Raw genomic sequence first — 27,115 nt, 5'->3', positions numbered from 1 at the left:
TAAAAAAACACAGCAGATCAGCACAAAACCTCATACCAAGTACGGTGATGGAGAGGTGATGATGTGGGCTTGCAACAGGACAGGGATCACAGCGGAAAATCTACAATGGAAGGGAAAAGAAGAGAGTCAAGGTGCTGCTCAAAGTCCAGTCAAACTGTGACAGGACCTTAAGAGAGCTTTGCATAAATTATTTGCCACAAACTTCACTCAGTTAAAGCATTGTCATAAAAAGAACTAAATTTCTCCATGACAATGTGAGAGCCTGTTAAAGTCATACAAAAAATGATCACTTCAGCTTATTGCTGCTAAAGGTGATTCTACAAGCTACTGAATCACAGTTTTTCAGCAGACCGTATGGAGTCCTGTGAAAACTTTCTCTTTCACAGGATTGTAGGTGTCGAGCAGATTTTCTCCAGTGATTCTTATCTAGCGTGGAAACTAAAGAAAGGGTACTTTTAAACCTGAGGGTTATACACAAACACAGCAGTCGACAAGCAATTACCTCTAGAGCTGCAGGAAAAATCACTTACTTGATGAATCCTCCACTTTATTATCACTTGAACTCCAGCTGGGAACCTGCTGCTCACACCTAACACAGCACATTTCACACCCCTGCATCATAGACAATGAATTCACATCATCGGTTTGCAGGTAATAACTCTGTACAGATAAATGTGGAAACCACTGTGAGCTCTTACACTTCTGTGTCACTGTGTACTTTCCAACTTTTTCTAAAACTCTCAGCCCTCAGCTGACACATGTTCTCTGTCACTGTATGGGGAGCATTCATCCAAACAGTTTGTGAGACTGTAAGGAATAATCTGGCACTTACATGTCAGCCATTGCAGAAAACAGATGTGTTACTATGTAGGGATGATGTATTATCTGCTATGCAGCTTTGTGAGTAGAGCGTTTCCTTTCTTTTCACCTCTATTAACCACTAGATGGCAGTGCCATAGTGCATTTACAGTGGCCTCGATTTTAATGGCTGTAGTCACCCTGCACAAAACGCTACCTATTACACGCTACATTACACATTAGCACCAACTGTATCACTGTTACACAGCCTCCCATTCAAAATGCCATTTTTCAGGCTTTCAGAGCACACTGATGCATGAGTTGAAGGAAAGTGTGATTTACATTGATGAAGCTGAGGTAAAAATGTGCTTTGTGTTGTTTCAGACAAGCATATCTTTGAAAGCCTTCTTCCCACAGTCGCCTTCAAGTCTGCTGGTTCCCCTCTTGACGATGCCATCAGGTCAGTGTGCAGACACACATGTTGTGTGCGTCATCGTCTGCTTTTGGATGTTTCACTCTGACACTATGCACAAAACCCATCACTGTGAAGAAGACTGTGATTAGTTATGCTTTATCACTGTGTAAACAGTTTTCCTGCAGCAGAATGAACGGTCTTTTGTGCATCTTGTTCTTGCTAATCAATAGTAGTTAGTTTATAACTATGAAGCCTTTTATGTCAGACATGAAATATGGTGATTTGAGGATTTGAAAAGAAACTGAGGCTTAGGTGTCAGTGCGTGTGTTATTGGGATAGCTGTTTTCCATATTGTTTTTTATAAAAATGAACAAATGGAAAATATGGGTCATCATGCATAAACACACAAAGCATTTTTATTTGTCTTATCAAAAAGGATCAGTATTATCTATGCTGGATGTGTATCACTGTGCTAACAGTTTTTGTGTTTGGGAATCTTTACAATTAAAGAGATGCACAGTAGGTGAGTGCAGGAGCAAAACGGAGCAGTAAGCTTATCAGTGTGTGCCCAGACTGGCCTGTAGGCAGGAATGATTTACATGAATGGAGCCATTTGGGGACACGCTGGAGCCCAGCCAGAACTCAGAGTTAATTATTACTGTGTGTGTGTGTGTGTGTGTGTGGTGAAGGGCAATTTTTCACCAGGGACTGAATAGAAATGGTACTGAGAAAAGTAGAAGATTTGAGGATTTATTATGATTTGTGCCCTCTCTGAAAAAGCCACGAATTACATTTTAGCATTGCATTGTTAAAACACAGCCTTGGGAAAGAACTTGGATCACGCTGACAAGTATTTGAAATATTTATTCAAGTTTGTTTGTCAACCTCAGGTGTCATTTGAACTGCGTTTCTGTGAAAAAATTTGGTTTGCGGTGGGAAATCTATTTTTTACAATGCAATGTGAAAAAACTATTTTAACAGCAGTTAAAATGAATCTTGAAAAGCACAAGAAAGTAATCACAGTTGAGCCATTTCTGCTTTGAAATTACACTCATTGGCCACTTTTCAGGTACACCTTTTCAGCTGCTTGGTATTGGTATGCAGTTAGAAATGGTCAGAAAGAAAAGAAAAGTGATTTAAGGCAGCGGTCCCCAACCTTTTTTGCACCATGGACCGGTTTATGTCTGACAATATTTTCATGGACCGGCCTTTAAGGTGTCACAGATAAATACAACAAAATAAAACCAGTACCGGTACCAAAAAAAAGAAGATTCATTGATAACACACGGGAAAAGACTCAGGGAAACAGAGTTAAGGATAAAAACAATTAAAAAATAACGATTAAAAACCCTGAAAACCATAAATTTCACACCCGAGCCTCAACTCTTGTGGCCCGGTACCAAACGACTCACGGACCGGTACCGGTCCGGGGGTTGGGGTCCGCTGATTTACGGGACTCTGGATGTCATATGGATTTCAGAAAATGTTCCAATGAGATTTTCCCACACAACCATCTCCGGAGTTTACAGAAATTGGTCCAAAAAAGAGAAAATACCAAGTGAGCAGCAACTCTCTGGGTGAAAACGCCTGTTGATGCCAGGAGTCAGAGGATAATTGCCAGACTGCTTTCAGTAGTTTTGTTTTCTGATCCTTGTGTTGGATACCTCTTGTATTATCTGTGTCTCTACTTTAGTTATTGATGACTTTAGATTTATTAGTTACCTTCCTGCTCCTTTCCTTACCTCAGGCCTGTGATTCTTTGTGTTTCTGTAAAGAGCTCAGCAATAAAGCTCCCTTTGTGAGATTACTTTTGGTCTCTGGAGTCTTGCATCTGGGTCCACTCCCTGTCTACCACACATCCGAACCGTGACACCTATGGGATGTGGTAGAAAGGGAGAGAACCATCGGTGATTTGAAGCGAAAAATCTGCAGCTATTGTGTGATGCGATCATGTCAATATGGACCAAAATTTCTGAGCGATGTTTGCAGCACCTTGCTGTATCTGTGACACAGAGAATGAAGGCAGTTCTCAGCTCAACACTAGCAAGGTGTACCTAACAGAGTGTCCAGTGAGTGTAAATGTGCAAGATATTTGGAGGATTGTTTATGTATTTTACTAATGAAAAGCTTAACTATTATCTTAGCTAAATATAATTATATTATTTATTTTAATATATGTGAACATGCTTTTTTTTTCTGGTAATATGATAAGATTTAAAGATTTAACAAATCTAAAACGAGGCTATCAAAGGTATATAAATATTTATTGGTTTTGGTCCTCTTATCCGTCTATTTCAAACTAAGGGAATAAATACATCTATGAAGATCTCTTTTTGGATTCAGTGAAACTGCTGTGCCATTTTTGCTGTATTTTGACTTTCAATAGACCAAATAATTTTCCTGTTAATGTAGAAAATAGCTGGCAGATGAATCAATAATTAATATAATTGCTGGTTGCAGCAGTTTGCGGTGTTATGGGGAATTAAATGTTGGAGTCACATTTTGATTCTTGGGTTATTGTAGTGCTACATTTACCACACACATATTTCAGTAATATAACTTTTCTAATAATAATAATAAACTTATTTTTCATTATTCTTGAATGGTTAGTTCAAGATTGACTTAATAGATAGCTTTGGATCAGTGGATTGTAAGAAGCGATTATTTGTGCAACAAGCCATCATTATGTCGTTAAATCTGAATCTGTTCTTGCAGAGATGCCTCAGGGGGCTTGGAGAAATCACCTGAACTGGCTGAGCAGCTCATTACAGAGACTGACAGAGGAGGAAGAGGAGGGAGACGGCAGAAGCACCAGGTTAGAGTGAGAATGGCTCGCGGAGAGAATGTGTTAATGTGTGCCTGCTTCCACCACCCTACTGAATGCCTGTGCGGTGTTCTTATTTCCATTAGCTCTTGTTGAGGGGGTGGTTAGTCAGATATTTTTCCCTTGCCTCACAGTACAGAGGTCCTGGAGGAGTGCGTAGCTTCTCCAAGCATTCATTAGAGGCTATTAGCTTAGGAAAGAGAGAACTGTGGAGAATACAAGTGAGTGGGAAAATGAGTGGAGAAGAAGTGGATAGAGTAGAAAAAAGATATAACGAAACAGAGAAAAGCAGACTATTTAGTCTGGGATTCATGAAAAAAGAGAATAGGGGTTTCTGATTAATAGAACATAAACTAGGTGATGTCGAGGAGATGGAGACGGATGACTTGATGCCCCTCAGCTGCGGTTTTTAACAGGGCCCATTATCCCCACTGTCGCCTCATTCTGGAGTTGAGTGCAAAATTCCCAAAACATTGTTCGGAGCCAGTGGTGGGAAAGTAGTGTGTTGTGTTGCTCCAAGCAAAGTTGCAGCTGCCAAGGCCCTGCAGAGGGCTGCTGCTGTTCCTATTTGGAAGCCAAGTGAAGAGGGGGAAGATGAGGAGGAGAGCTCTAATGATGGTATTAGGGAAATCTGAGAACGAGATCCTTATCGCTCTTCTGACTTGAAGTCATTCTTGCTGTTGCAGCTGTGAAGCTCTGTTCGCTCTGTTGTACCACTTTGTCTGCCTAAATCTCAATTTCTTTGCCAATATTTCTTCTTTCTTTTTTTACTTTTAGATTTACGGTTCTCATTTTTTATAAAACATTAATCTAACGAGAAGCAGCTTGCCTACAAAATGAACTTGTCTACGAATGATGAGAAAATACAGAGAATATTGATAAGTTTCAAGATCATAACCATCAGCTGATTGGTTTGGACATCAAAGGACATCAGACCTTGTTGCTAATTACGCAGAGCCCATCACGTATCGTGATGGCTGAATGAAGGTTTTGTAGTTTTGTACAAATGTAGTAGTTTGAGGTGTTGTTTATGATGCTTATCAATAGATCAGACAATGACTTAGATCTGCATCATCTGCATTTAAGTCGCTTTGATCTTCCATTGATCCTGTCAATAGGGGTGTGCTAATTTCCATGGCAGGGACTCAGTTGTGGTCTGTGTGCCGCGCTGAAATGGTAGCGCTGTGTAGGACGACTGCTGTGTTCCTTCGGATCACTCCCCACCCCCCTATCCAACCCCTGTGGCTTGTCACATGCTCTAATGTTGTGATGTGGACATTTATGTGCTCTCTGTGCAGAGGAGTTTTTTTTGTTTCCTGTTCTCATGCTGTCCTCCCATAGGTGCCCAGCGTGAGAAGAGGTCTCTTTTTTTCCTCTTGTACTTTTCCCATTGTTGTGTATTTTTTCAGTTTTCTCTGTAACGCTGCCGATCTCCGACTGTATTCCCATGTGATGTCTTTGTTGTGTGTGTATGTCGGGGGGGGGGGGGGGGTCCTATTCCTCTGCGGGGCAACCTGCATATGGCCAATAAAGCATTCATTCAATTCAATTCAATTCAATTCAATTCATTCATAAAGTCCTAATGAGTCAGTTGACAGCCTGCTATCAGAGTTTGTTTTCTGCTCTACACTGAACACCAGATTTTTTTAGTATAATTTTGCTCAGTTGCCATCTCAGTTTGACAGCATGTATTTAAAACAACAACAAACAAACCATCTTCTCTTCTTTATGGCCACTTTTTTTCAATGCTTGGAAAGCAACCTGGGTATAAATTGTTAGGCTGACAGTCAGCAGTTGTATTTTCCACCAGGACTTTGGGGAAGGCTTTGTAGAGGGGAAAGTTGTACATATTCACACAAATACCTCGGAAAAACTGAGACTAAGTTGTAGATTAAGTGCCAAGCTATTAACAAACTGAACCAGACCACCCAAATTACCTTAATTTATCGATATGAAAACCTGTTTATAGCACATAGGTTGTTCCAATGTAATGCCTTGTTTGTATCCCCTGTTAAAAACTTGTGACAAACACCTCACAAACTCTACTTACTTGGTTCTCAGCCACGTTCTGTAGCCTTCATTTTTTTCTCAGCTGTCAGGCATGTGGTTTAGCTATCATGTAGTAAGTACTAAATGCTGCCATAAGAAGATAAATCCACAGATGTCACAAGAGGCATCTGAAGCTTCTGTAGTTATAATGTAATGATTTTAGTTGACATAATCAGTCATGAATTTTTAAGCATAAATGACCAGCATGTAGGATTTATTGGCATCTTGCAGTTTGGTTGCAGATTGCAAGCAACTAAATACTCTTCCGTCACTCCTCCCTTTCCAAGAGTGAAGCTAAGCCACACAGGAAAGCTCTCTCTCTCTCTCTATATATATATATATATATCCAGTTGGTGCTCTGTCCACTTTGGGCTCCTGTAGACGTATTGCTGGCACAACATGGCCTACTTGATGGAAGAGTATTTTTTTTTTAGCTTACAAAACAAAACAAAACTTCTACTTACAGGTGATTATACACTAATTTAAACATAATCGTGAATCCTATGCTTCCTCTAAGCTACAATTCCCCCTAAATCCTACAAACTGTTGGTTTAATATAACTGATGGTGTTTGCTATTGAATTATTCATTTTTTTTTAAAAAGAAATTGTACCCTGTGAGGTATGTGTTCATATAATATATGTTCTCTCATGTGGTACAGTGTCTTTTCGGTAACAAATCACATCCCAATCATACCCACTGTTCAGGAAGGGTTCCACTTCTGCTGTTAAATGCTGCTTCTCCTAATGTCCTGCAGGGGGCACCACAACGTGTTTGAGGCCTGGTTCCTGCTGGTTCAGTGTGCCCACTGGGTACAGGTGGCTGTCCAGCTGCTGGTCACATCTGGGACTGAAGATGGTGATCCCTTCCTGTGGCTGTTGATATTCTACCACTACCCCACCAAGAGGTGGCACCACAGAGCTTCACAGCTGGTGAGTTTGTTTGTTTTTTGCATAAATCATTTTAATCTAGTTATATGAAATCCAAATTTTTCCACTTAAATAATTGCTTAGTAAGTGTTGAACTGATCGATGCAGATATCTCTGCCCCGTCATTATAAACTAAGAAGGCAACCGGGGATCTTCTTAAATAGACTTTGTTTGAAAACCAGTTTGTTCCAACTATTTCTCTTCTTTTACCAACACTGCGGCAACTAAGTGCTTCAACATAACTCGGCAACATAACATCGGGGATAGTCTGTTATTTGCAGGTCTGTTGTTGTTGAAAGCAAAAGAAACAATACAGAGGGGCAAAAAAAGGAATAACACATTAATGAATTAATTATGGATGACCCCTAACTGAGAGGGGTGAGTGGTGAAGAGAGGGAGAGAGAGATATAGATGAGAGGGCTGGGTGGAAAGGGTGATGTAGTATTGATTTCTCAGTGAGTGTCTGGGCCAGCTTTGCCTGAGTTTTACCTCTCTGTCTCTTGCTTGTCCGCCTCCCATCATAACCCTTGGAGACTCCACCATCTCCTCTACTACAGTTGTACGTTCTTCTCTGCTAGGCTTTCTTGTTGTCTCATTTTTGAATTAGCAGTCTGTTTGTCATTTATTTTTGTACATGAAAGACACCAGAAGACCCGTTAAATCTGACTTTGTTGAAATTGAGCATGCTCTCTTTCTTTCTTTCTTTCTTTCTTTCTTTTTAAACATCTTTCCCACCAGGCACAGGCCAAAGAAGCTTGGAACCACATACGCACTCTTTTCTCAGGCGCAGCTCATCCTCTTCCCAGCGACCGCCTGCAGTCACTGGACACGCTGGTTTCACCACAACCTGAGCAGCAATCACTTGCTCCATCATTGACTGTCAGCCTTTTGGTTAATGTTGCCGTTTTCTGCCAGCTACCACCAAGTGGCTCAGCAGAGGTTTTACAGGCGGTGAGGAAAACTGTTTCTCTTCTGTCATTTTCAGATTATTGTTCCATCCAGTTATTATTAAATGCAAAGCTCAGTATGCATAATGCTTGAAATGCTGGACCTTAGATACAAGCTACTGACAAAGAAATGCTTCAAAGGGTCCATTTTATAGAGAAAGATGTTAATCATTTCGACCCTCCTTTCATGCAGTATGCAAGGTTTGATTGAAATGTTCTGCAAATTAAATCCATTTAAATCAGGAAACATACATAATTAAAACTTGGCTAGTTTTCCCCTCAAGGTTGTGTCCTTGGGACACCTATAGACTACTTCCACACCCTCTGCTAGTTTTCAGAAGGTTGACCAGTCAAACTCGTGCAAGCTCCTGTGTCAAACTGGCCCAATGTCCATGTCCAAGGTCATTGCAGTAATGATAATTAGGTCTCAGGGATAGGTGGAAGGGTCCAGGAATTACTGGCTACACCAGCACAGTCTTAGCCCACCACCCATTCAAGCTGAAGGGTGAACATTTTGACACACTGGATCATCTCAGATACATAAGTGCGAGTGCAAATGATTGGTCTGAAAGAAGGTGGTGGTCCATAGAAACTATTTTATGTTAACAGCTGTTTTTTTAAATGTGACTTTCTTTAACTCATTCACTCACACAGACACACACACAAAGTAGGTACACCAGCACTTTGCATAACCTACTGGGTTGGAGGGTTCAGTGTCCTGCACCGGTCTTTTTTTCTACAATTTCATTGTACATGTACAGTGACAGTAAAGTGCTTTTCTATTCTAATCTATTCTTGGACATTTGGACAGGTTGAAACATAGATCAGATGCAGCCATCTGAGAATATTTCTCGATTCTCTTTTTGACAAAGTCAATCCTGTGGCAGGTCTTTAAAACCTCTAAAACATATATGAAGTCTGTCATCTTTATTATGCTTTAAAAGTGTAAAGTTTGGAGAAAAAAGTGACATGTAATTCCCAATAGCAATACCAACACTTTGGGAATGTGAATCATTCCTAGTACTTAATGCCTTTCAATCCCGATCACAGATCTGAGTGTGTTTTGTATAAAAATGGGCAAATACTTATTTCAAAAGCTTGTCTTACACTATTAACTATTAGAAAACAGTTATATGTTTAGAAAATATTTATTTTTAAAATTATTTTGTTTTTTAAGCACAAATACCCTAAAACACCCCCGTTCATTCAAGTTCATTTGCTAATATAAGTCATTAAAAAACACAAACTTGTTCATTACTGTTGTACAGCCTTAATAGTAATATTCTACATTAGATGTTTTTCCCTCTATTAATACATTTTTATATTTTTTATTTTTTTTTACGTTTAAAGTCTGAAATAAAATAAATTGTCCCGCATTTGTCCGTCCGTCCTGTTACTCTTACCAGAGTCTTTTTGGATAGCTCCCCTCTATTGGTCCGCTAGTTGCATGACTTACAGTAAGTTGTATTAGTGTTTTGGAGGGAAATCCTCTATAAAAGCCAGAGTAAACATCAATCTTTCATCAACCGTTTTTTCCCCATGTTTCAGAATGGTTCACAGATGCGTTAAAGCATAACCTGTTCACCCTGTTATCCTTATTTACAGTGTAAACAGATATTCTTTTGTAATTCCGATCACATGGTTCATAAACATGTTAAAAATAATGTTTATGGTCTTCATTTGCTAGCCTGTTGTGCATCACATTAGGAATAATGGTTGATTTAAGCATAAAACGTCCACCCTGTTACTGCTTTCCACAATAAGAGGGTGGATACACAGGAATGGGCAGGTAGATCATTGGTGTGATATGCACATTTCTGTGTGTATTTGAAATGTATTCAAAACCATGAGGTGAAAAGCTGTTTAGTTTGAATAATCTTTCAGTGCATTCATATAATATACATTTTTCCATATTTTGGTATCTAAACCCCAAAACATCTTAGGCAGCAACACTGTCCATGTAAAGGAAGAATATTAAAAATTAGGTTTGCTAATTGAAGATAAAATAAACTGACATGATTGTATTTCTATTTTTTTATATTATACCTTGTATATAAAATAAAACTTATAACAAAGTCAAAATGTATAAATGGCAGTGGTTGCTGTAGCTGTTGTCATGATTAAAATAAGCAAGCATGACGTGAGGCTTTATTTTGAAGTACTTGTACGTTATCATTTCTTTGCTTAACTAAAAAGTTATTTTAGTATTTCATTTTTTATGTGTCTCATATGCATCAAATCTAATGATGTAACATGTACTTTAACTTACGTGTGAATATGGGAAACACAAGATTTTTCTACACGTTCCAATATTAAGAATTATCTGGTGTCATATTATAAACGTGAAGTCAGGTTTCTTTATGATTATGCCCATGAGACGAGATTTGGTTTTTCTGGTGATGATTTTTGGCCCAGTCACGGCAATAACGGTTTTGGTGTGTGTGTGTGTGTGTGTGTGTGTGTGTGTGTGTGTGTGTGTGTGTGTGTGTGTGTCAGTCCAGGTGGTGGATCAGTCTGGTCTGCTTGATGAAGCAGCATGTGTTCTCAGCTCACTGGAGCTCAGACTAAACGAAGGATGCTGTTTATCAAGAGACACAGTTCATCTAAGGATCAAGGAACTTCAAAAGACGATAACGCAAATGCATTCAGAGTGAGCAATAGGCACACACGCACAATTACATACAAAATTGTACAAAACCACGCAACTGTGAGCTCATCCCTGGGCTTTTAGCTCGTTTGCAGAATAACAAATAGCCATGCTCTCTTGTTGATATACCGTGGAGCGGTGACAGGACTGTGTCAAAACAACGGAGCCAGGTCACAATTAGACATACGCACACAAAACACAACTGCCGAGGCCCACAAGGACACTCTGCGTGACAGATCACGCTGCATAGCAGCAGCAGCTCGTACAACGTGTCAGAGTCCTCCCACTCTCATAATTGCCTCACAATATAAATCCTTCATGCTACACATGCCGACTGTAAGACGTAGGTTTGTGGGGAGGAAAGCCAAATGCCAGTTATCGACATGTAATTACTGTTTCTGGCTTGAAAAACATGCTCCAACAGTGCTGAGTGTATGATAAATGTAAATGATTAATGTCACTCATGCAGATATTTCTGTATGTACTTGTACTGTATGTACTGTATGTAAATAGCTTTATTGTTTGTAAAGCTCAAGGTCTAGGTCACATTTGATTTAAAACTGGAAGCAAACGGTGCTTTTAGATTACACTTACTGTTACTACTAGCTGACTGCTGCTGGAGTTGGACAGAATGTAAACAAATACATATGCATGTGCATGTATTTATGCAAACTATGCATGTATAGTTTGTAGAAGAATTAATTTTTGGCTTCTTTCATTATTCAGGAAATAGTTTTTGTTGTATGATGCATCATTCAAATGAAAAATTAGTGATTTCTGGAATTTGTGTGCTTAAAAATGTCATTGACCCATTAAGTATTAGCAGAACATTAGTGCTGCGCTGTTTTTTGTTATTTTTATGCTCTGGATTTGTGAAACAAAAGATATACATCCTCATATTAATCAATTAAATGCACTTGTTATGAAACACCTTATTATAAGTCTCCTCACCTTCTTATCCTCTGCATGTCATAGTGGGACATAAGGCCACATCAAGTTCCCTCCACGCTGAGCTTCCCTCCAGGTGTAGCCCATCTCCTGTAGCTCTGCCGCAACATTTCTCCTCCAGGTGGTATGGAGTCTGCCCGGCTGTAATAAGTGTGTCGGATGTGTAATTTACATATAAAATCAGTGTAACATCCACGAGTGCCTGACTAATCTTCGGCTTTTCTCTGTTTTGTCTCTTAAACAAAAGCTGTACACGGATTTTTAACAAAACATCATTTTATTTTAACATAAACAGCAAATACAAAAAATCAATTATACACAAACAGGTTTGTCGTTAGTATCTGCAGAGCAGCACATGTAGAAATGCCCTGAGAGTTGCCTGTTTCAATACAGGAAAAAAAAAACGAAAAAAACATTACTGACCTCAAAGAATTTCCAGTCTAAACTCCAAAGAACCGAATCGTGACTTTAGACTAAACAGACTCACATTTACACACACACCTACACAAACAGACACTAACAGCAGCTCAGCTTGGATGAACATGCAGTGACTTTTCCTTGAAATATGTTTTGTTTTTTGTTTTGTTTTTTTACATAATTACATTATTTCTTTTCTATTTTCTCTTTCCACACCAACAATACAACATCTCATAATGAACAGATTGTATAGTTATTGGTTACAATTCACTTCTTTTCCTACATTTAAATAGGAGAATGAAATTGGATTAACTGACTGGTGAGAAATCAGCAAACAGTCAAAAATTGAGCCAAATTTGACGGATGAGGTTACACGTTGTCCGTACAAATATTTTGTGTGTAACTGAGTCATCTGAAGCTGTTAATCAATTTATTCATTAACCAAATATATTAAAATGTGCAGAATTTTCCATTTTACTGGTTAACAATTTCCAGTCACTGGTATTGATTGTACATTAACCCTCTGAGATCCAAGTTGCAATTAGTTCTAAAAAGCATGCCACTTTCAAAGATGCATAAATGCATTGAGTTGCTGTCATATGATTGGCTGATCAGAAATCTGCATTTAGAAGCAGTTGAATGGGTGAACCTGACAAAGTGGCTGTCTTGGCAATCTTGGAATAAAGACAATAGAGACTCTATACAGACCCATCACACATTATGTCTTATTTTACACAAATATCTGTTTCTTTTTTCATATGAAGGGATCGGGATTAACACCTTTGATGACTCAGTCCTCAGAGGGTTAATAAAATATGAATAATTACTTCAGCTGACCAGCAAGTATACCAGCATTCAAGCCTCCGGCTGACTAATTGTGCACATATCTAGCACATACCAGCTATTTCTTAGACTTGAATGAACAGAACTGCTGTGCTCCAAACTTTGCCAGTTGGCCTTAGTTGCAGAGCATGAATACAACCCTCTGGTTTTCACACTGCCGAGCTATTCTGCAGCATCCAGGCAAACGAGCAGGTGAGTGCTGGATTCTCGTGCGGCTGCTGTGCCAAACTCCTGTCCCTCCTGTCTGTAGTCAGCAACCTGGAAGAAAATGAATATGTTCACACAGGAGCCTTACAGAACATTTGGTAGATGCTTACAATGCTCTAACGGGTTATCTATGTGCTGTGAAGACAAACACACAATGCAGGTTTTAGTCTATTCTAAGGAATCCAACGCAGGTGTCATTGGCTAAGATGCAGGACATACAAGTAGAAAATATTTCAGAATTAAATAAAACACATTTTTCCGTTTGCTCTCAATGTCACCAAGTTCAAAATCCAAAATATTCAACAAAAACAATGACAACAGTACATTTAAAGTGTTAACCAATATCTTTATGCAGCCAGGTTTACCAAGAAGTCCCAGGCCTATCACACAGATGTTTTTTTAAATACATTTGCTCCCAAATATTTCTTCACCTGTTAATAAAACGATGTAGAGTATTCTCTTAAAAAAATATAGTGCATTTCATCTGACTCCAGCGCCCCTGCTGTGTGGAAGCTGCCGTCCCGCCATGGATCGATCGTATTTCTAAACCCCCAAAACTGTTCCATAACTCATATCTTTCATGTGACGTCCGTTTGGTTCTGCTCTGGTGGTGAGTGGACTGGATTCCTGTTCCTGCTGAACTGAGCCAGTGATTCTGTAGGACTGATTATCAGCTCAGTAGGCACAGAAATCCAAGCCCAAATCTCTTGTTCTCACTCCATCTCTCATCAAGTGCTGGCTACGATCATTGTTTTTTCCCTTTGTAATGAGGCAAAAAGCAATTCCAACTCAGGTAGCATGTCGAGCAGTGTTCCACCCACTTTGCTAAAGCCACGAGAAAAACCGTACAGCTGACACTGTTGGATTTCCCCAGCTGTTGAACGTTGCGGCTCGCATGGTTGAAACTTAACAAGTGTCAGCGAGGCCACCGATAGATGGTGGGAGCTGGCACAAATTAAGTGTACATTTTTGACATTAAAAAAAAAAAACTACAAGGTTACTTTGAGAGTCTGATCATAAAAATAGAAATTTTAAACCCATCAAATCCACATTCCACTCCCTGCTTGCGATGAGCATCCGTACTTGGTTCAAACTGCTTATCCTTTGAAATGGAATTCAATGCTTCAACTCCCTGAAATACACTCGATGTTCAACAGCCGATCAGTCGAGTTTCACATGCATGAGGAGAAGAAAATGTGGGTGTTGTGGGGCGAATAAGTTTATTTTCGGTCTCTTTATACAATGTTGCTTTGTCCTTTGATGTGCAGAGGACCATTTCCTTCCCATTAGAGTGTAATAAATCACCTTTTGGATATGGGCTCTGATGGCAATTCCTCTCTTTTACAGGCCTTTGATGGTCATTATTCTTTTAACAGGCCCTAAATATAGGTCTAAAAATGGCAGGCTCCACATGGCCCTCATTTCTAATTCACACATCTATCCTCGTTTAGCCGCCATTTTCTCGTTGTTAATATAGAGCGCTGTAATGCCTCCTCACGGCTTCTATTCCAAAAAGACTGACCGGTTTTAAAATACATTTTCAACCATCTGTCACTGTTTTGATCAGGGAGCCGTTGGTCCAGAATAGTATAGATTTGCATTACAATTAGCTGGATAAAAAGTGGACTCTGGCACACACTACACCCACATCTGATCAGAGGTTATACTGCAAGTTAAACTATAAAGTCAGATTCACTCTCTGCACATAGCCCAGCTGCACAGCTGATGGGTGCACTTCATTTTGTGGAATTCATTTTCCTGAGATGCGTTTTGTTCACATATTGTTGTATAACCCGTTCAAAATAACTATTTTTTGTGTTATGTGAAGTAGGACTGAGTTTTACTGATCATTCTGTTGGAAGAAGTTGCAAAGGAAAATACAGTCGTCCATGATAAGCTTCATACCGTGCGTGCATTGTTTTTGTATTAAAGCTTATCTTGACTAATTCAGGAACCTTCTCTCAGTCTAAGGAACTTGGAAGGAAAACCTTCTCTCAGCACTCTCCATGATGCTTGAAACAAAGCGTGTGTAACCCAGCTGAGAATTCCTGTTTTTCATGTTATCAGTGGGGGTTTCGCAGGATCACAGCTTTTTTGTTTCTCCCATCTCAGACAAAACAATAAGACGTGTATATCGCCACATTAAATCTACTGGAGGAACTCAATACAGAGAAGGGGAGACCTAAAATAATGGAAAGACCTTGAAATCACTATCAGCGTTTCCATCTTTGAGGCCTCGGTCTTGTTTTCTCTCCACAGCGTGGAAATGTGTGAGAATCGGTCTGCTTTATGGGTCTCTGTATCTCGGCTTCCTCGGGCTGAGATTAGATCAAAAATCAATACATATCAGCCTGGGATGCCCAGACAGCACTTTTGGCTGCCAACGTGATTTTAGGTTTTAAACCTGAGGCACTTAAACTTCTTAAAGGATCATTTTTGAAAAAGGGATTTTATGATGGCCCTGTCAACCTTTTTAAAAGAAGTTACCCAGCTTTACCCCAACATGACTGATAAGTTAAATGAACAGTTATTTGACTTCACACTGATGCCACTCGATATGAAGCCACAGCCAGCAGCATGGTTAACTTATGCCTAATATAAAGAATGAGAACGACGCCGACGGCGTATCAGCAGGGTGTCACTGCGGGTGCTCAGCGGCCGACGGAGACTCCAGGAAGCAACTGCACCTAGCCAAGAAACCGTCTCTCTCATATAATCCCCTGTAAAACCGAAAAGTCAGTTTATAGCAGAGTAAATAAACAAAGTGAATGACTCAGCTTTAGAGGATTTCGCAGCCTATCCTCACGCTCCCTTTTCAGGCCTGTGCTGAGTTCAGCTTTGGCTGCTGGCTTCCTATCAAGCAGGCAGTTATGAGAGCGGTATCAAGCCCCGCTTTTGAGTTTGGGCAACGCAATTCACAGAATGTTTACAAAAAAATGTTTACAAAGCAAGACGCCAAATCTAAAACCCATGTTACACGCTAATTCCAAACAGGTTTCTATGCAGTATGTTCACACGGGAAAACTTGAAACATGAAACCGTGCTTCAGGTGAAAGCAAGTCTTCAAATGTATCAAATGTCTAAAGTTTTATGGTCACCTGATCATCACACCTTGAGTGGAGACTTTTAAAAAAGGCTCTGAGGGTTATTAGAAAGGCTTAAATTCATTTTTTTCACCTATAGCCTGCAGGAAGTATTAAGTCAGTGTCTCACAATGGCCTATTAATAGTTTATTTTACATCTGTTCATTTCATCCATCAATTCTGTGCCACTTTTTTGAGTCCAAAGTCTTGATTTCAATCATATCATTACCTTGTATTATATAGTACTCGAATATGCTGAGGGTGTAGTTAACGCTGCATCGATGGTGATGAGCCTGATGATGGTAGCCGTTGCTTAAGGACTGATGAAATATCTGTCAGCACCATTAAGCAGAGTTTGGGTCTCCCCAGACCTCATTAGTACCTCAAGTACACTTTCTCTCCTGAGATACTCTCACCTTCTCTAGAACTATAAAGCGTGCAACTGGCATCATCTGCAGGATTATCTCTTCTACTACGCAACTAAAAGGAGATAGAAGCAGAGGGGTGGAAGTACAGAGCAGGGAGGGAAAGATGAAAGGAGGAGAAAGAACAACAGGCAAAGCAGGAGAGCGAAACGTGGCGCTCATTAGTAATCCTGCGCAGTGTTTTGAATTTGCGAAGGGGGTGCTTGCGTGTTTAATTCTTCTGAGCGAGGTCGTCTCAGTGGAAAGTTTTTCCAGACATGCAAGAGGAGAGCTATTGAGAGCAAAAGCAGTGAGATAAGGGGAAAAAGAAAAGTGAAATGAGATTTTAAACAAATTAAAATAATTTAAAAAAGGTGCAAAAAGATGCAGAACAATCAAGCAATGAGTGGGAAAATGTCATAAAACAGAAGGGGAAGGGAGTGTTGTATAAACACACATTGGATAATTGAAGTAGGAAAATTAGGCCCAACTGTCCACACACGCACGTAACCGCCACTGTAAAAACTTTGTGGCACATTTCTCTTCTCTCTTCCTCCCACACCCATTTGTCGTCTCCTCTTTGTCTCCCTGTCTGGGTCATGCTCTCCTCAGGTGCAGAACTTAGCCACTGTGAACAAAGAGGGAATCAATCACTGTTCACCAATCAGCTAAGCTCTGTGTCTGGCTGGAGAGAGGATACAAAAACCTGTCCGACGTGTACGCGCTCTTACAAAACAGCCGCAGTGATGAGCTCCTTCATCACACTTTCCCCCTTTTTTTCCCTTCTTCTCCTCCAAATCACCAGCTCCTCAAACACAATCACACACTCAGATAATCAAGTCTTCTTTTGTTTGTTTTTTTTGTTCCCCCCCCACACACACACACAAGTTTCTGGAGGACGAGTGTGTTTATGTATGTGTATAGGAGGGGCTGTGGTTGCCATAGCAGCCGACTGGGTCAAGGCTGTGTGGTAATCCCTGGCAATGTGATTTTATCATAAGTCACAAATCAGCACGCCAGGAACCCTCACAGCCCAGACATGAAAGAACAAGAGCTTCATTCTTATTTTCTCTAGTTACATCCTCAAGTCCAGCTCCAGTCCAATGTGAACCTATAACTGCCTTCAGACTATATATATATATATATATATATATATATATATATATATATATATATGATTTCAGCTTGTTTGTCTCTTTCAGACCTGTAGAACCTTGCTCTCTCTCTCTCGTACTATTTCCTTGGTCACCCCTCTCCTCGTCTCCCATTCGCCACGCTCGGCTAACCCGGCGATATGCCCCTCATTAAGCGGATCAAGAGGGATTCCAGAGGCATGTACCGGAGGGGGAAGAAAAGAATGAGGGAGTGAGCAGGGAGGGGAAAAAGAACTTAAAAAAAAGACAGGGAGAGACCACCCTTCTCTTTTAAAGGGTTGTGCTTTTTGGGTTTAGGAACACAGAGCAGGGAGTGAGCCTTGACAGACATGTTGTTTTCAGTTAAAACCCTCTCAGCCCGCCTCAGCCTAATCCCACTGTACTGCGGTCTGCGTGAGGGTGTAAAAGGGTACAGGGAGGAACTGTTCTACTTAAGAAAGGACGACGCTGGAACACAAACTGAGCAGTAAAACATAAATCCGTCTCCCTACAGTGCGATATGAAAAAGCAGCGGGGAGGTCTGTTCATCCATCATTTTAATTGGTTAGAGATCTGGACCTTAGCTCAGTTGACCGGCGTGATCCGCTGATGTTTATGGAGGCTTGTTTGGGCCAGTCCAATGGGAAGGAACAATAAAAGTTAGAAAATTTGTCTCTAACTGCTTGTTTTCTTCTTCTATTGTTTCTTTTCATCCTCACTTGTAGTAATACCCCACAGAGTGTCGTGAGGGATTGAATGATGACGAAACAGATCGGTGGGTACAGACAGATAGGCGCTGGACGTGTGCGTGTTGTATGTGTGTGTTAGACAGATTTATCAGGACTGAGCCAGATGCCAAGCACTTGTCGAGAAAGCCTTTCACATCCGGTGCAAATGCATAAAGCTTTCTCAGAGTGTGTGCGTGTGTGAAGATAAAAGCCCGTCTCGGTCATGGCTTAAAATAGGATTTAGTGCTGTAAGTCACTCAGGATGATGTGGACAACTGTTTAGCAGCACCTCATGATGCATCCTGTGTTGACCGAGGTTGCTGACGCTCCCCCTGACCTTACACTTAGTGTAGCAACAAAGCTACCTGATGTGTGTGAATGAAAGGGTGGGGCATAAAGAAATGTGACTGGGTTTAGCAGTATTTGTATTTTGCCTTAAAAGTAAATGTCAAATCTGAACAAATAAAAAGCCACCAAAAATCAGCAGCTTCATACTTGAACACTCGAGTTTCGGGTTTTTATTTTGAAACACATGGATTAGAAATCTCAATAAAATAAAATAAATACATAAATAAAAAACATATCTGGAAGATTTTATTTTAACCCTGAATTTGATAAGTGGATGGATGGACTTGCTACTGCTAATTGAAGGCTTTTATTTTGAAAATTCCACACATTTTAGAGCATATCTGTCTTCTTACTGCTTCCTGTCAGTCAGTGTAGGGTCTTTGTGGATAAAACTATTTAAATATGGTGAAAATGTGTGCAATCCCAAGCAGGGCTCTATAATCACGTTGGCTCTATAATCAGATTCAGTCGCTTGGCTGAGACACAGACTGAGAAGTTTTTGCAAAGAAAAACTATCAGAAGTGTCCTCCAATCAGAATGAGAGCAAGAGGAGATTCAAATCTTCCAATCAGATGATGAAATCAAAATAGATCCTAGCTTGTCAGCTATCAGCACCTGTTGACACCTGTGTCAGTTAAGCAGCAGTTGTGTAAAACTTCCCTCAGGGCCACCTCCAGAGAAACAGCTTATGAAGTCAAAACCATAACTCATCAACATGGTGTAAAAACTGTGAGTGGCCCTCGAGGTTTCTCTATAGATTTCTGTGTGTGTGTGTGTGGGGTGGGGGTTATTGTTTCTGTATTAAAATGGGTCACTTTGTTTATACTTTTCTCCAAAATTATAATGGATCTCTGGATCAGGCCATTGGCAATCCCACTAATTAGAAGATTGTTGAGATTTTTAAGCTTTTAACAAACCATTTAATTTATATTTAATATTTTTTGTTTTCATTTGCTTATTGCTTCCCTCCACTTTCTGCTGCTCATCTGGGGTCGGTCCTAGGGGAACACAGAGGCATTCCCAAGCTAGGCAGGAGATATAATCTCTTCAGCATGTCCTGGGTCTACCCTGGGGTTCTTTCCAGGTAGGACAGAGCACCTCACCCATGAGGCAACCTAATTAGATGCTCCTTCAATTTGGAGTCCCTCCCCAAGGACTGAGCTCCTCACCTTATTTCCTAGGGAGGGCACAGGCACCCCTCTGAGAAAGCTTACTTCCACCGCTTGTATCCACGATCTCATTCTTGCAGTCACTACCCACACAGTTCGTGACCAGGTGAAGCTAAGGACGTAGATCGACCAGTAAATCGACTGTTTTCTGACTGGCTTCCGATGTCTTTGCTGGAGAGGAAATGCCATGGAGAAAAAGGATCGCTAGTCTAGACTCGAGGAGTAAAGTCTTGGCTTCAACACACGGGTCTCGTTCTTTGCCAACCGAGCTATGGGAGCAACCACAGACCATACGATTTTTAAGAAAACATCTAGTATTAGTTGTAGCCTGACAACACTGACAAGTTCGCTAAAACAGATTAGCTGCTATTTTGAGTAAAAATTGAACAAATTTTCACTAAGAATTACTTTTTCACGATCCAGCTTTTCATGCCTTTTAAAAACAGTAGCAAAATAATATCTTGTGTCCTTGTGGCCATAACTTCAATTCAGTTCAGTTATTTGCACTTTTGAAAGTAAAGCTATAATCTCAGGGTATTTCGCTTGAAAGTTAATAAGATTTTATAACACTATTCATAACATACTACAGCACTCTAATAATATTTTGAAGAATAGTTGGGTTGCTTTACTTCAACTGTCAACCCTAGATCCACTTAATTGCCTCGTCTCATTATTCATTATTAATGTCAGTAATAACAGGACTGTTATGAAAAGATCAGCAGCTTCAAAGAGCCCTGTCCTCTCTTCTGCTCCTTCTCTTCCTTCTTTCTCTCACTAAACCATTTTTTCCTCTCTCCTTCATTTAGAGTCAGACCAATGCACCCCTCACTGTACGGAGTCATCCAAAAGCCCAGTGGTTGACAGTTGTGGTTCTGCATACACACACACACGTACACGCAGGAGGAATTTCAGGGTCAAGAGTATGAAAATGCCTCCACATCGAGTAGAGACCATCCTGAGCCCGTCAGAAAATGCTCACTGACCCGTTCCCCCTCTCTCTCTTTTTTTCTGTCTTCCCCCTCATTTGTTTGAGGAACACATTCCCAAATTCCTTCTCTGACAAACACATCCTGACGGCGCTGCTGTGAAACCACGGAAAAGTGTACAAACACACATGTGCATACACACTCAATAAGCTCAGGAAGGAATGTGCAGTAAAAGTAGCCAAGTGACTCAAGTGCGGACTGTCCGCTGGGGTAGATGGAATCAGGATCAATTCAACACAAAGCTTTCTTTTACAGACTCCATTTCAGGCTAGAAGGTCAACTATGAGATAAAGATAGTGGCTTTGTAGCCGAGAAATATTTAAAAACTTCAAAAGATAACAAAGTATTGATTACTGGTTCTTTTTCCCGTGTATGGTTCAAGCAACTCGCCGAGCTATTAAAGCATCCTGTTGCAGTCTGAGCTCCAAATAAAAAGCCACCAAATCCCTGAGCGGGTAACTTGTAGTCTTATTTTATAAACCTAAGCAAATATAGTTTATATTTCTTATTTGGCTTGTTTGGAGAATTCCCACCGTTCTGTGCCAGTGAAAGCCACTAAAATTACGATTAAACCAGAATTCCTCTGAGTTGAGGAGAAACCAATTATGCAATAACGAGAGCAAAAAAAGAAGATGAAAAAGGAAAACTAATTATGCTGTCGGAAAGTTTTCAGTCAGGTTAAATTTATTACATACTTTATCTCAGAACAACAGCATTCATAAAAATAAAGGCCAATATGTTTGACAGCATCTGGAATGAAGAACTGAAAATAAGACATCACCTCTGCTGTTATAGGACCATCTCTTCCACCACTCTGCGTGCCGATTGGTCCATCTCTCCCTGGACTAGTGAGAGGCAGTGACGCGCCAGAGCCTGCTGCTCAGGGTCCTCCTGAACCATCAGCTCGCCGTACAGATACACACCCATGGCCTGGAGCACACATACACAAAAAACTGTTTATTTAGTTTATTTTTTCTCAGGTTGAATCAGATAAAGGCTTCACAGCTGTGCGTATTTACTTGGTCATGAATCAGAAAGTGCTCCACATCTCCGTAAGCCTGAGCGTACGCGTGTTTGACCACAAGTTCACACCAGCGATGTCGGACCTGCAAACCAAGACAGAAGATTGTACACAGTAATGATTTTGAGGAACAACTGACTCCTAAGTTTGGTTTTTTTTGCATTCGCCACTTTGACAGATATATTTTCCTGCTTGTAGCCAGTGAATTCAAACATGTGATTAACCAAAACAGCTCAAGCTGGGAGCCTGTGGACTGAGTCATCCACAATCGGAGGTTTAATATATTTAATATTTAAGAAGACTGAGATGATTTTCTTTCCGAAACAGTCTAAAGTTCAAGTAAAAAGTAAAAAGTTTGATTTAATTCCACATGTGCGTGTGTGTCGAGGTGTATTTCTACTGAACGCGTGCATGTGTGCACTTGTGTGCGCATGGAAGCTAACGCTTGGCCTTTCTTCCAGAGGATCAATAGGAGCTCTGTTGCCGCGGTTACAGGAGAGATCAGAGACTGGCTCTGTCCCTGCCTCAGCCATCATCCTTCATCATCTGCTCCAAGCGTGCACGTGAACATGTGCGACCGTGCATGGATCTGCAGCAAGTGCGTGTATGGATATACAGGCAGACACAGATGATAAAAGAGACAGAAGAGCGATTTGAAAAAGGAAATGTGGATGAAAAATGTTTTAAAGAACTGTCGCTACTTTAAAGCCTGACAGTTTCCCCTGGCTGATTTTTTTGTGGGTGTTTCAGTCTTCTCCATAACTATCTCAGCACACTCAGGATGATAAACTGGTCCTTTGGGCAGTACAGTGACCAAGCGTGGGATTTCTGGAGATTGATTCTATTTCAACACCTCAGGCTTTGGGCATTTCTAAAGGAGCAGTACAGATATTCATTTTGAGATAGTGTATTCTAGAAAAGAACTAATAGACTCTACCTTTTTTTTTAAGCAGTCACACTCTTAATAGGAGTTTTTGCTTTGCTTGTGCAAATGTGGCCCTGGCCTCCACCTACTTGTGCAGCTTAAGAATGGAGTCGGAGCAATGCTCTATTTACAACCACATTCAAATCCTCACATTACCTCTGCAACAGACTAAATAAAGACGAGTTAAACAGGTCTCAGATGGAGCTTTGAAGTTGCTCTTTCATCCAGATTTTTAAAATCCTTTTCCATTTATTTTCAGCTTTATTCTGGAAGGCAGTGAGAATCCCAGAGCAGAAAGCAAATTAAGAGTAATGCTCTTCTACCCCGCACTGGAACGTCCGTGTGCGTCTGCATTGGTGGGTGTGCGCGCATGAGCGTGTACAGCATGCGTAGCCTCTGGTGCCAGCCCTGCCCTTCTGGCCTGCGTAGCCCCGGCAGCTGTTCCCCATGCTGGGTTACATTCCTGGGGAGAGCCCGGGGGCAGAGCAGCTGCCTGGTGCACCTCTCCTTACCCTCCTTTTTTTTTCTTCCCCCTCCCGTTTCCTCTCGCTGGGCCCCTCTCTCTGACAGCACATGCAATTACACAGTGACATTCCTTCATTTATTACTGCAAACCTCCCCTCTCCCCCCCAAATCCTCCTCACAATCGAGGAACAGCGTCTGTGTGTGCGCTCTTAACACGATGAACAAACTTTCACGTCTCACACAAAAACACGCATGGAGCAAAGATGCGAATGCTCATACTGCATACCAGCATTTTGGGAAATATTCTCTTTCCTCACGAAGGATTTTCCCAAATTTTATACCAGTTCCATAAAAATGAAGCAAGGGGATGAGACAAATGTATACAAGAGAGCCTTAGAGCTGCTATTAGGAGACCTTTTGGTAAAGCTAGTGTAACTGTGTATGTGAGTGGGATCTGGTTTTCTAACGACAAAATAAAAACTTAATGAACTATCCATTTATCTCTTTTCTTTGTAAATTTTTGCCTTTTTATCATTTTTTTTATACTACTTTAACCATTACGCTTTATTTATGTTGTTTGCCCAGTGGCATCTATTAAGTCTACAAGGAATTTCCCTCCCCTAGGTTTTTATTTTTGAAACTGGGGTGGGTTTTTTTTGCCCATTTGAGGAGCTGTTTTTTGTTTCCAGTCTAATATGAGCCAGTGAAGTCCTTTGAAGTCCTTTGGATTAAAGCACACAAATAAACTTGAGATTTACTTCTTTTTAGATGACCCTTGGTAATAACTCTTTTGCCTTGTTCTGTTGTCTCTTCTCCTCGGCTCCGCATGTTCCCAGTTCTTGATGTGGTTCGGTGAAGTCGCCAGTGACTGCAGTAAACCTAATCCTAGCATCACGCTTGCACAATAAGGCCAGTTATAGTCTCAGATAATGCTCCATATGTGCATGTGCACTGTGGCGCAATTGAATTGCATGTTCACGTGCTCATGTAGCATCACACAGGTAAGGATCGATCTCATTAAGACTGATACCAGTCTTCATCAGAGCACTTGAACCATTCCTAATCAATTTCCTGTGTGGGAACACAGTAAGCTTGTGCAGATTTTCAGCCTCACTGTTGTATTATCTCCAAGCCTGTACGGAGTGTAGAAACTGTGTTTTTTAAGGTTTGCATGTGACTCAGGTGTGCAAAAGCTCTGCACCAATAAGTCTAACAATACACAACAAGGGAATTTATAAGCTTAGCAGCAACTGTCAAATGGTTTGGACAATCTGAGACCGGTTCTCAATTCCCATCACTGCACACAGCATCTCACATCACATGAGGCTCATATGAAAGGAAGAGGGCCAAAGTCACGCACTTGGTCTCATACATGCAAACACATGCCCCAGCTCACAGACACACTCGCACACATATTCATGGTCACTGACGCCGTAGACAAAGCATTCCGACAGCACGCACACCAGTGGTCAGCCACGTATTTCCTTTCACTATTGTGTACATGCTTACGCAAATCACACACACACGGAAACTCAAGTTTGCACGCCAGTCTTGAAAGCACCTTTAGTCCAGACCTTTTAGTCTTCTGTTGCTTTGTGCAGCATCTCATGTAAACTTCACTCCACTTTGACTGTGTGAAACTTTGTTCGACCGCCCTCTGTGTTACATATATAACATGTAATGTCATGCTGCTATATAAGAGGAACAGCTGGGGGTTTACTATAGGCTGCTAAGGGCTGATAATACACGTCTATCTTCAAGTGATCAATCAGTTGTTTCACAATGCATTCAGAGTCACGGCATTACTAACGGCCTTTTTAGAAGTCATAACAGCTATTCATATCACCCAATATTCATTCACTCTGAAAAGCTCTTTCTCCATCAGGTAAACACCGAAGAGCTGCAGAGGGCTCGACTGCACTCAGTCCTGTATTTATTTTAAACAGATCAATCATCAATCCTCTGCGATGAAAGTGGCAGCAGACAATGCAAAGCTGCGTGAGAAGAGGACACAGAAAAAGTAAGGGGGAAAAAAAAGACCTCTGGACAGAGAGAATAAATGGGCACGTTTATATGGAGAGACGTAGGTGATTAACCTCTTCTGAATGAGATTACTGACATTAGGACTGGCCCATTGCCTTCAGACAGGTGTGTGCAGGTATGCTTGTGTGAGTGAGTGAGTGTGTGTGTATGTAGGTGAGTGTTTTTCCATGCATGACTATGTGCGTAATGGCCCTGCATATTTTTAGCAAACACTTAAAGTTTTTTTTCCTGGAAATTGCAGATGGGAATCTACTTTCATCTGCCAGGAAGTCTGACTAAAGAGGTCTACGTGTAAAAAGCTGGACTCAAGGCCAAACACACAGTGACCTCAGACTGAGACCACGAGGTGGATTACTAGAAGTGAAAATAAGACAATGAACTACAGACGAGTTACTGAAATACACCCACTTTTACTGCGTTCCATTTGCCTCGGAAGTCAGATGTCGGAGCTGGAAGTGACGTCACTCCCGAGTTGAACGTGTTCCAAAAGGAACATCAGAAAACTAATGAAAAACAGGATTTGTTTGGTAGCAAGGTACAGCTACTTATCACTAGCAACACAGCACAATCGAGCCTAGCCCTGCATATGGCTTAGTCAGCTTTGCCAGTCACAAATATATATCAGTAGAAGTCTAGAGTTTTTACAGTTTTGCTAATGTTTACATGTACTGCCATCATCTTGGATGAATAAGTGAGGGTGGCGGGGCTGCTCCGACTTCCCGAGTTGGAAGCCTGACTTGAGGGGTAGTGCCAGTTGAGAATTCTGATTGGGTATACCTAGGATGCATCTAGGTACACCTATTCACATGTTCGTCAATACAAATATCTAACTGCCCAATCACATGGCAGCAACTACAATGTATTTAGGCATGTAGGTTAAGATCACTTGCTAAAGTTTAAATTGAAAATCAGAAAGGTCAAGAAAGGAACCAAAGACTACCTTTCTTTTAAGCAATCACACTCTTAACAGAAGTTTTTGACTTTTTTTTATTTGTGCAGCAGATGTTGCCGCGCCCTCCACCTACTTGCAGCTGAAGAATGTAGACTGAGCAATGCTCCATTTACAACCACATTCAAATCCTCACATTACCTCTGCAACCTACTAAATAAAGATGAGTTTAATGGGTCTCAGATGGAGCTTTTAAGTTTCCATTTATTTCCAGCTTTATCTTGGAAATATTGGGGTGTAGGCCAACAAGTCATCTTGACTGAGTAGACATGGTCAACATAACCTGCTGAAAATCAAACCAAGCATTAGAATGGGGAAGAAAAGTGATTTAAGGGACTTTGAACACGGGATATTTCAGAAATGTTTGAGGCTGGCTAGATTAGTGAGTGAAATATATTCTACAGGGATTTTCCCACATAACCATCTCCAGGGTTGAAAAACTGAAAATATGGACAATAATGCCTTGTTGATGCCAAAGGTCTGAGGAGAATGCCCAGGAAGACAACAGTAACTCAAATAAACACTCGTTACAATCAAGGTATGCAAAAGAGCATGCCACAACACATCAAACCTTGAAGCAGATGTGCTGCAGCAGCAGAAGACTACAAGTGGTGCCACTCATGTCAGCTAAGGACAGGAAACTATAGTTTGCTGGACAACAGAAGCTTAAAAAATAAAACAATGACTCGAATTCTTCTGCAACATTTGGAAAGTAAGGCCAGAATTTGGTATAAACAACATGAAAGTATGATTCCATCCTGCCTTGTATCAATAATTCAGGCTGATGCTGGTGGTGTAATGTTGTGGGTGATTTTCTTGGCACCCTTCAGTCCCCTTA

At 40.8% G+C, this 27,115-nt stretch overlaps 2 protein-coding genes across 3 annotated transcripts in view; one reads left to right on the top strand and one right to left on the bottom strand.

Annotated features, from left to right (window-relative positions):
- Positions 1–11,763, top strand: part of fancc (FA complementation group C) — a 38,470-nt gene extending 26,707 nt beyond the window's left edge. Inside the window, exons 11-16 of one of the 2 annotated variants that reach the window (XM_084946507.1) lie at positions 1,183–1,258; positions 3,929–4,028; positions 6,843–7,017; positions 7,753–7,965; positions 10,463–10,611; positions 11,584–11,763. In XM_084946507.1, the coding sequence (XP_084802633.1) occupies positions 1,183–1,258; positions 3,929–4,028; positions 6,843–7,017; positions 7,753–7,965; positions 10,463–10,611; positions 11,584–11,593 (723 nt within the window). In that variant the 3' untranslated portion in view covers positions 11,594–11,763. Of the gene's footprint in view, positions 1–1,182; positions 1,259–3,928; positions 4,029–6,842; positions 7,018–7,752; positions 7,966–10,462; positions 11,544–11,583 lie in introns of those variants that run through there. The other variant, XM_084946508.1, reaches the window with a different exon arrangement.
- A 51-nt stretch (positions 11,764–11,814) lies between these two features.
- The window catches only part of aopep (aminopeptidase O (putative)), an 87,225-nt gene continuing 71,924 nt past the window's right edge, over positions 11,815–27,115 (bottom strand). Inside the window, exons 16-18 of the mRNA XM_084946506.1 lie at positions 21,894–21,980; positions 21,656–21,804; positions 11,815–13,074 (exon numbers count right to left, since the gene is read on the bottom strand). Of these exons, the coding sequence (XP_084802632.1) occupies positions 21,664–21,804; positions 21,894–21,980 (228 nt within the window). The 3' untranslated portion in view covers positions 11,815–13,074; positions 21,656–21,663. The remainder of the gene's footprint in view (positions 13,075–21,655; positions 21,805–21,893; positions 21,981–27,115) is intronic.

The sequence above is a fragment of the Perissodus microlepis genome, chromosome 12, assembly GCF_051167445.1.
Source record: "Perissodus microlepis isolate ML-2025 ecotype Zambia chromosome 12, ASM5116744v1, whole genome shotgun sequence".
NCBI classification, from domain to species: Eukaryota; Metazoa; Chordata; class Actinopteri; order Cichliformes; family Cichlidae; genus Perissodus; species Perissodus microlepis.
Note: the sequence above shows the minus strand (reverse complement) of the source record. Positions and strands in the feature narration are given on the sequence as shown.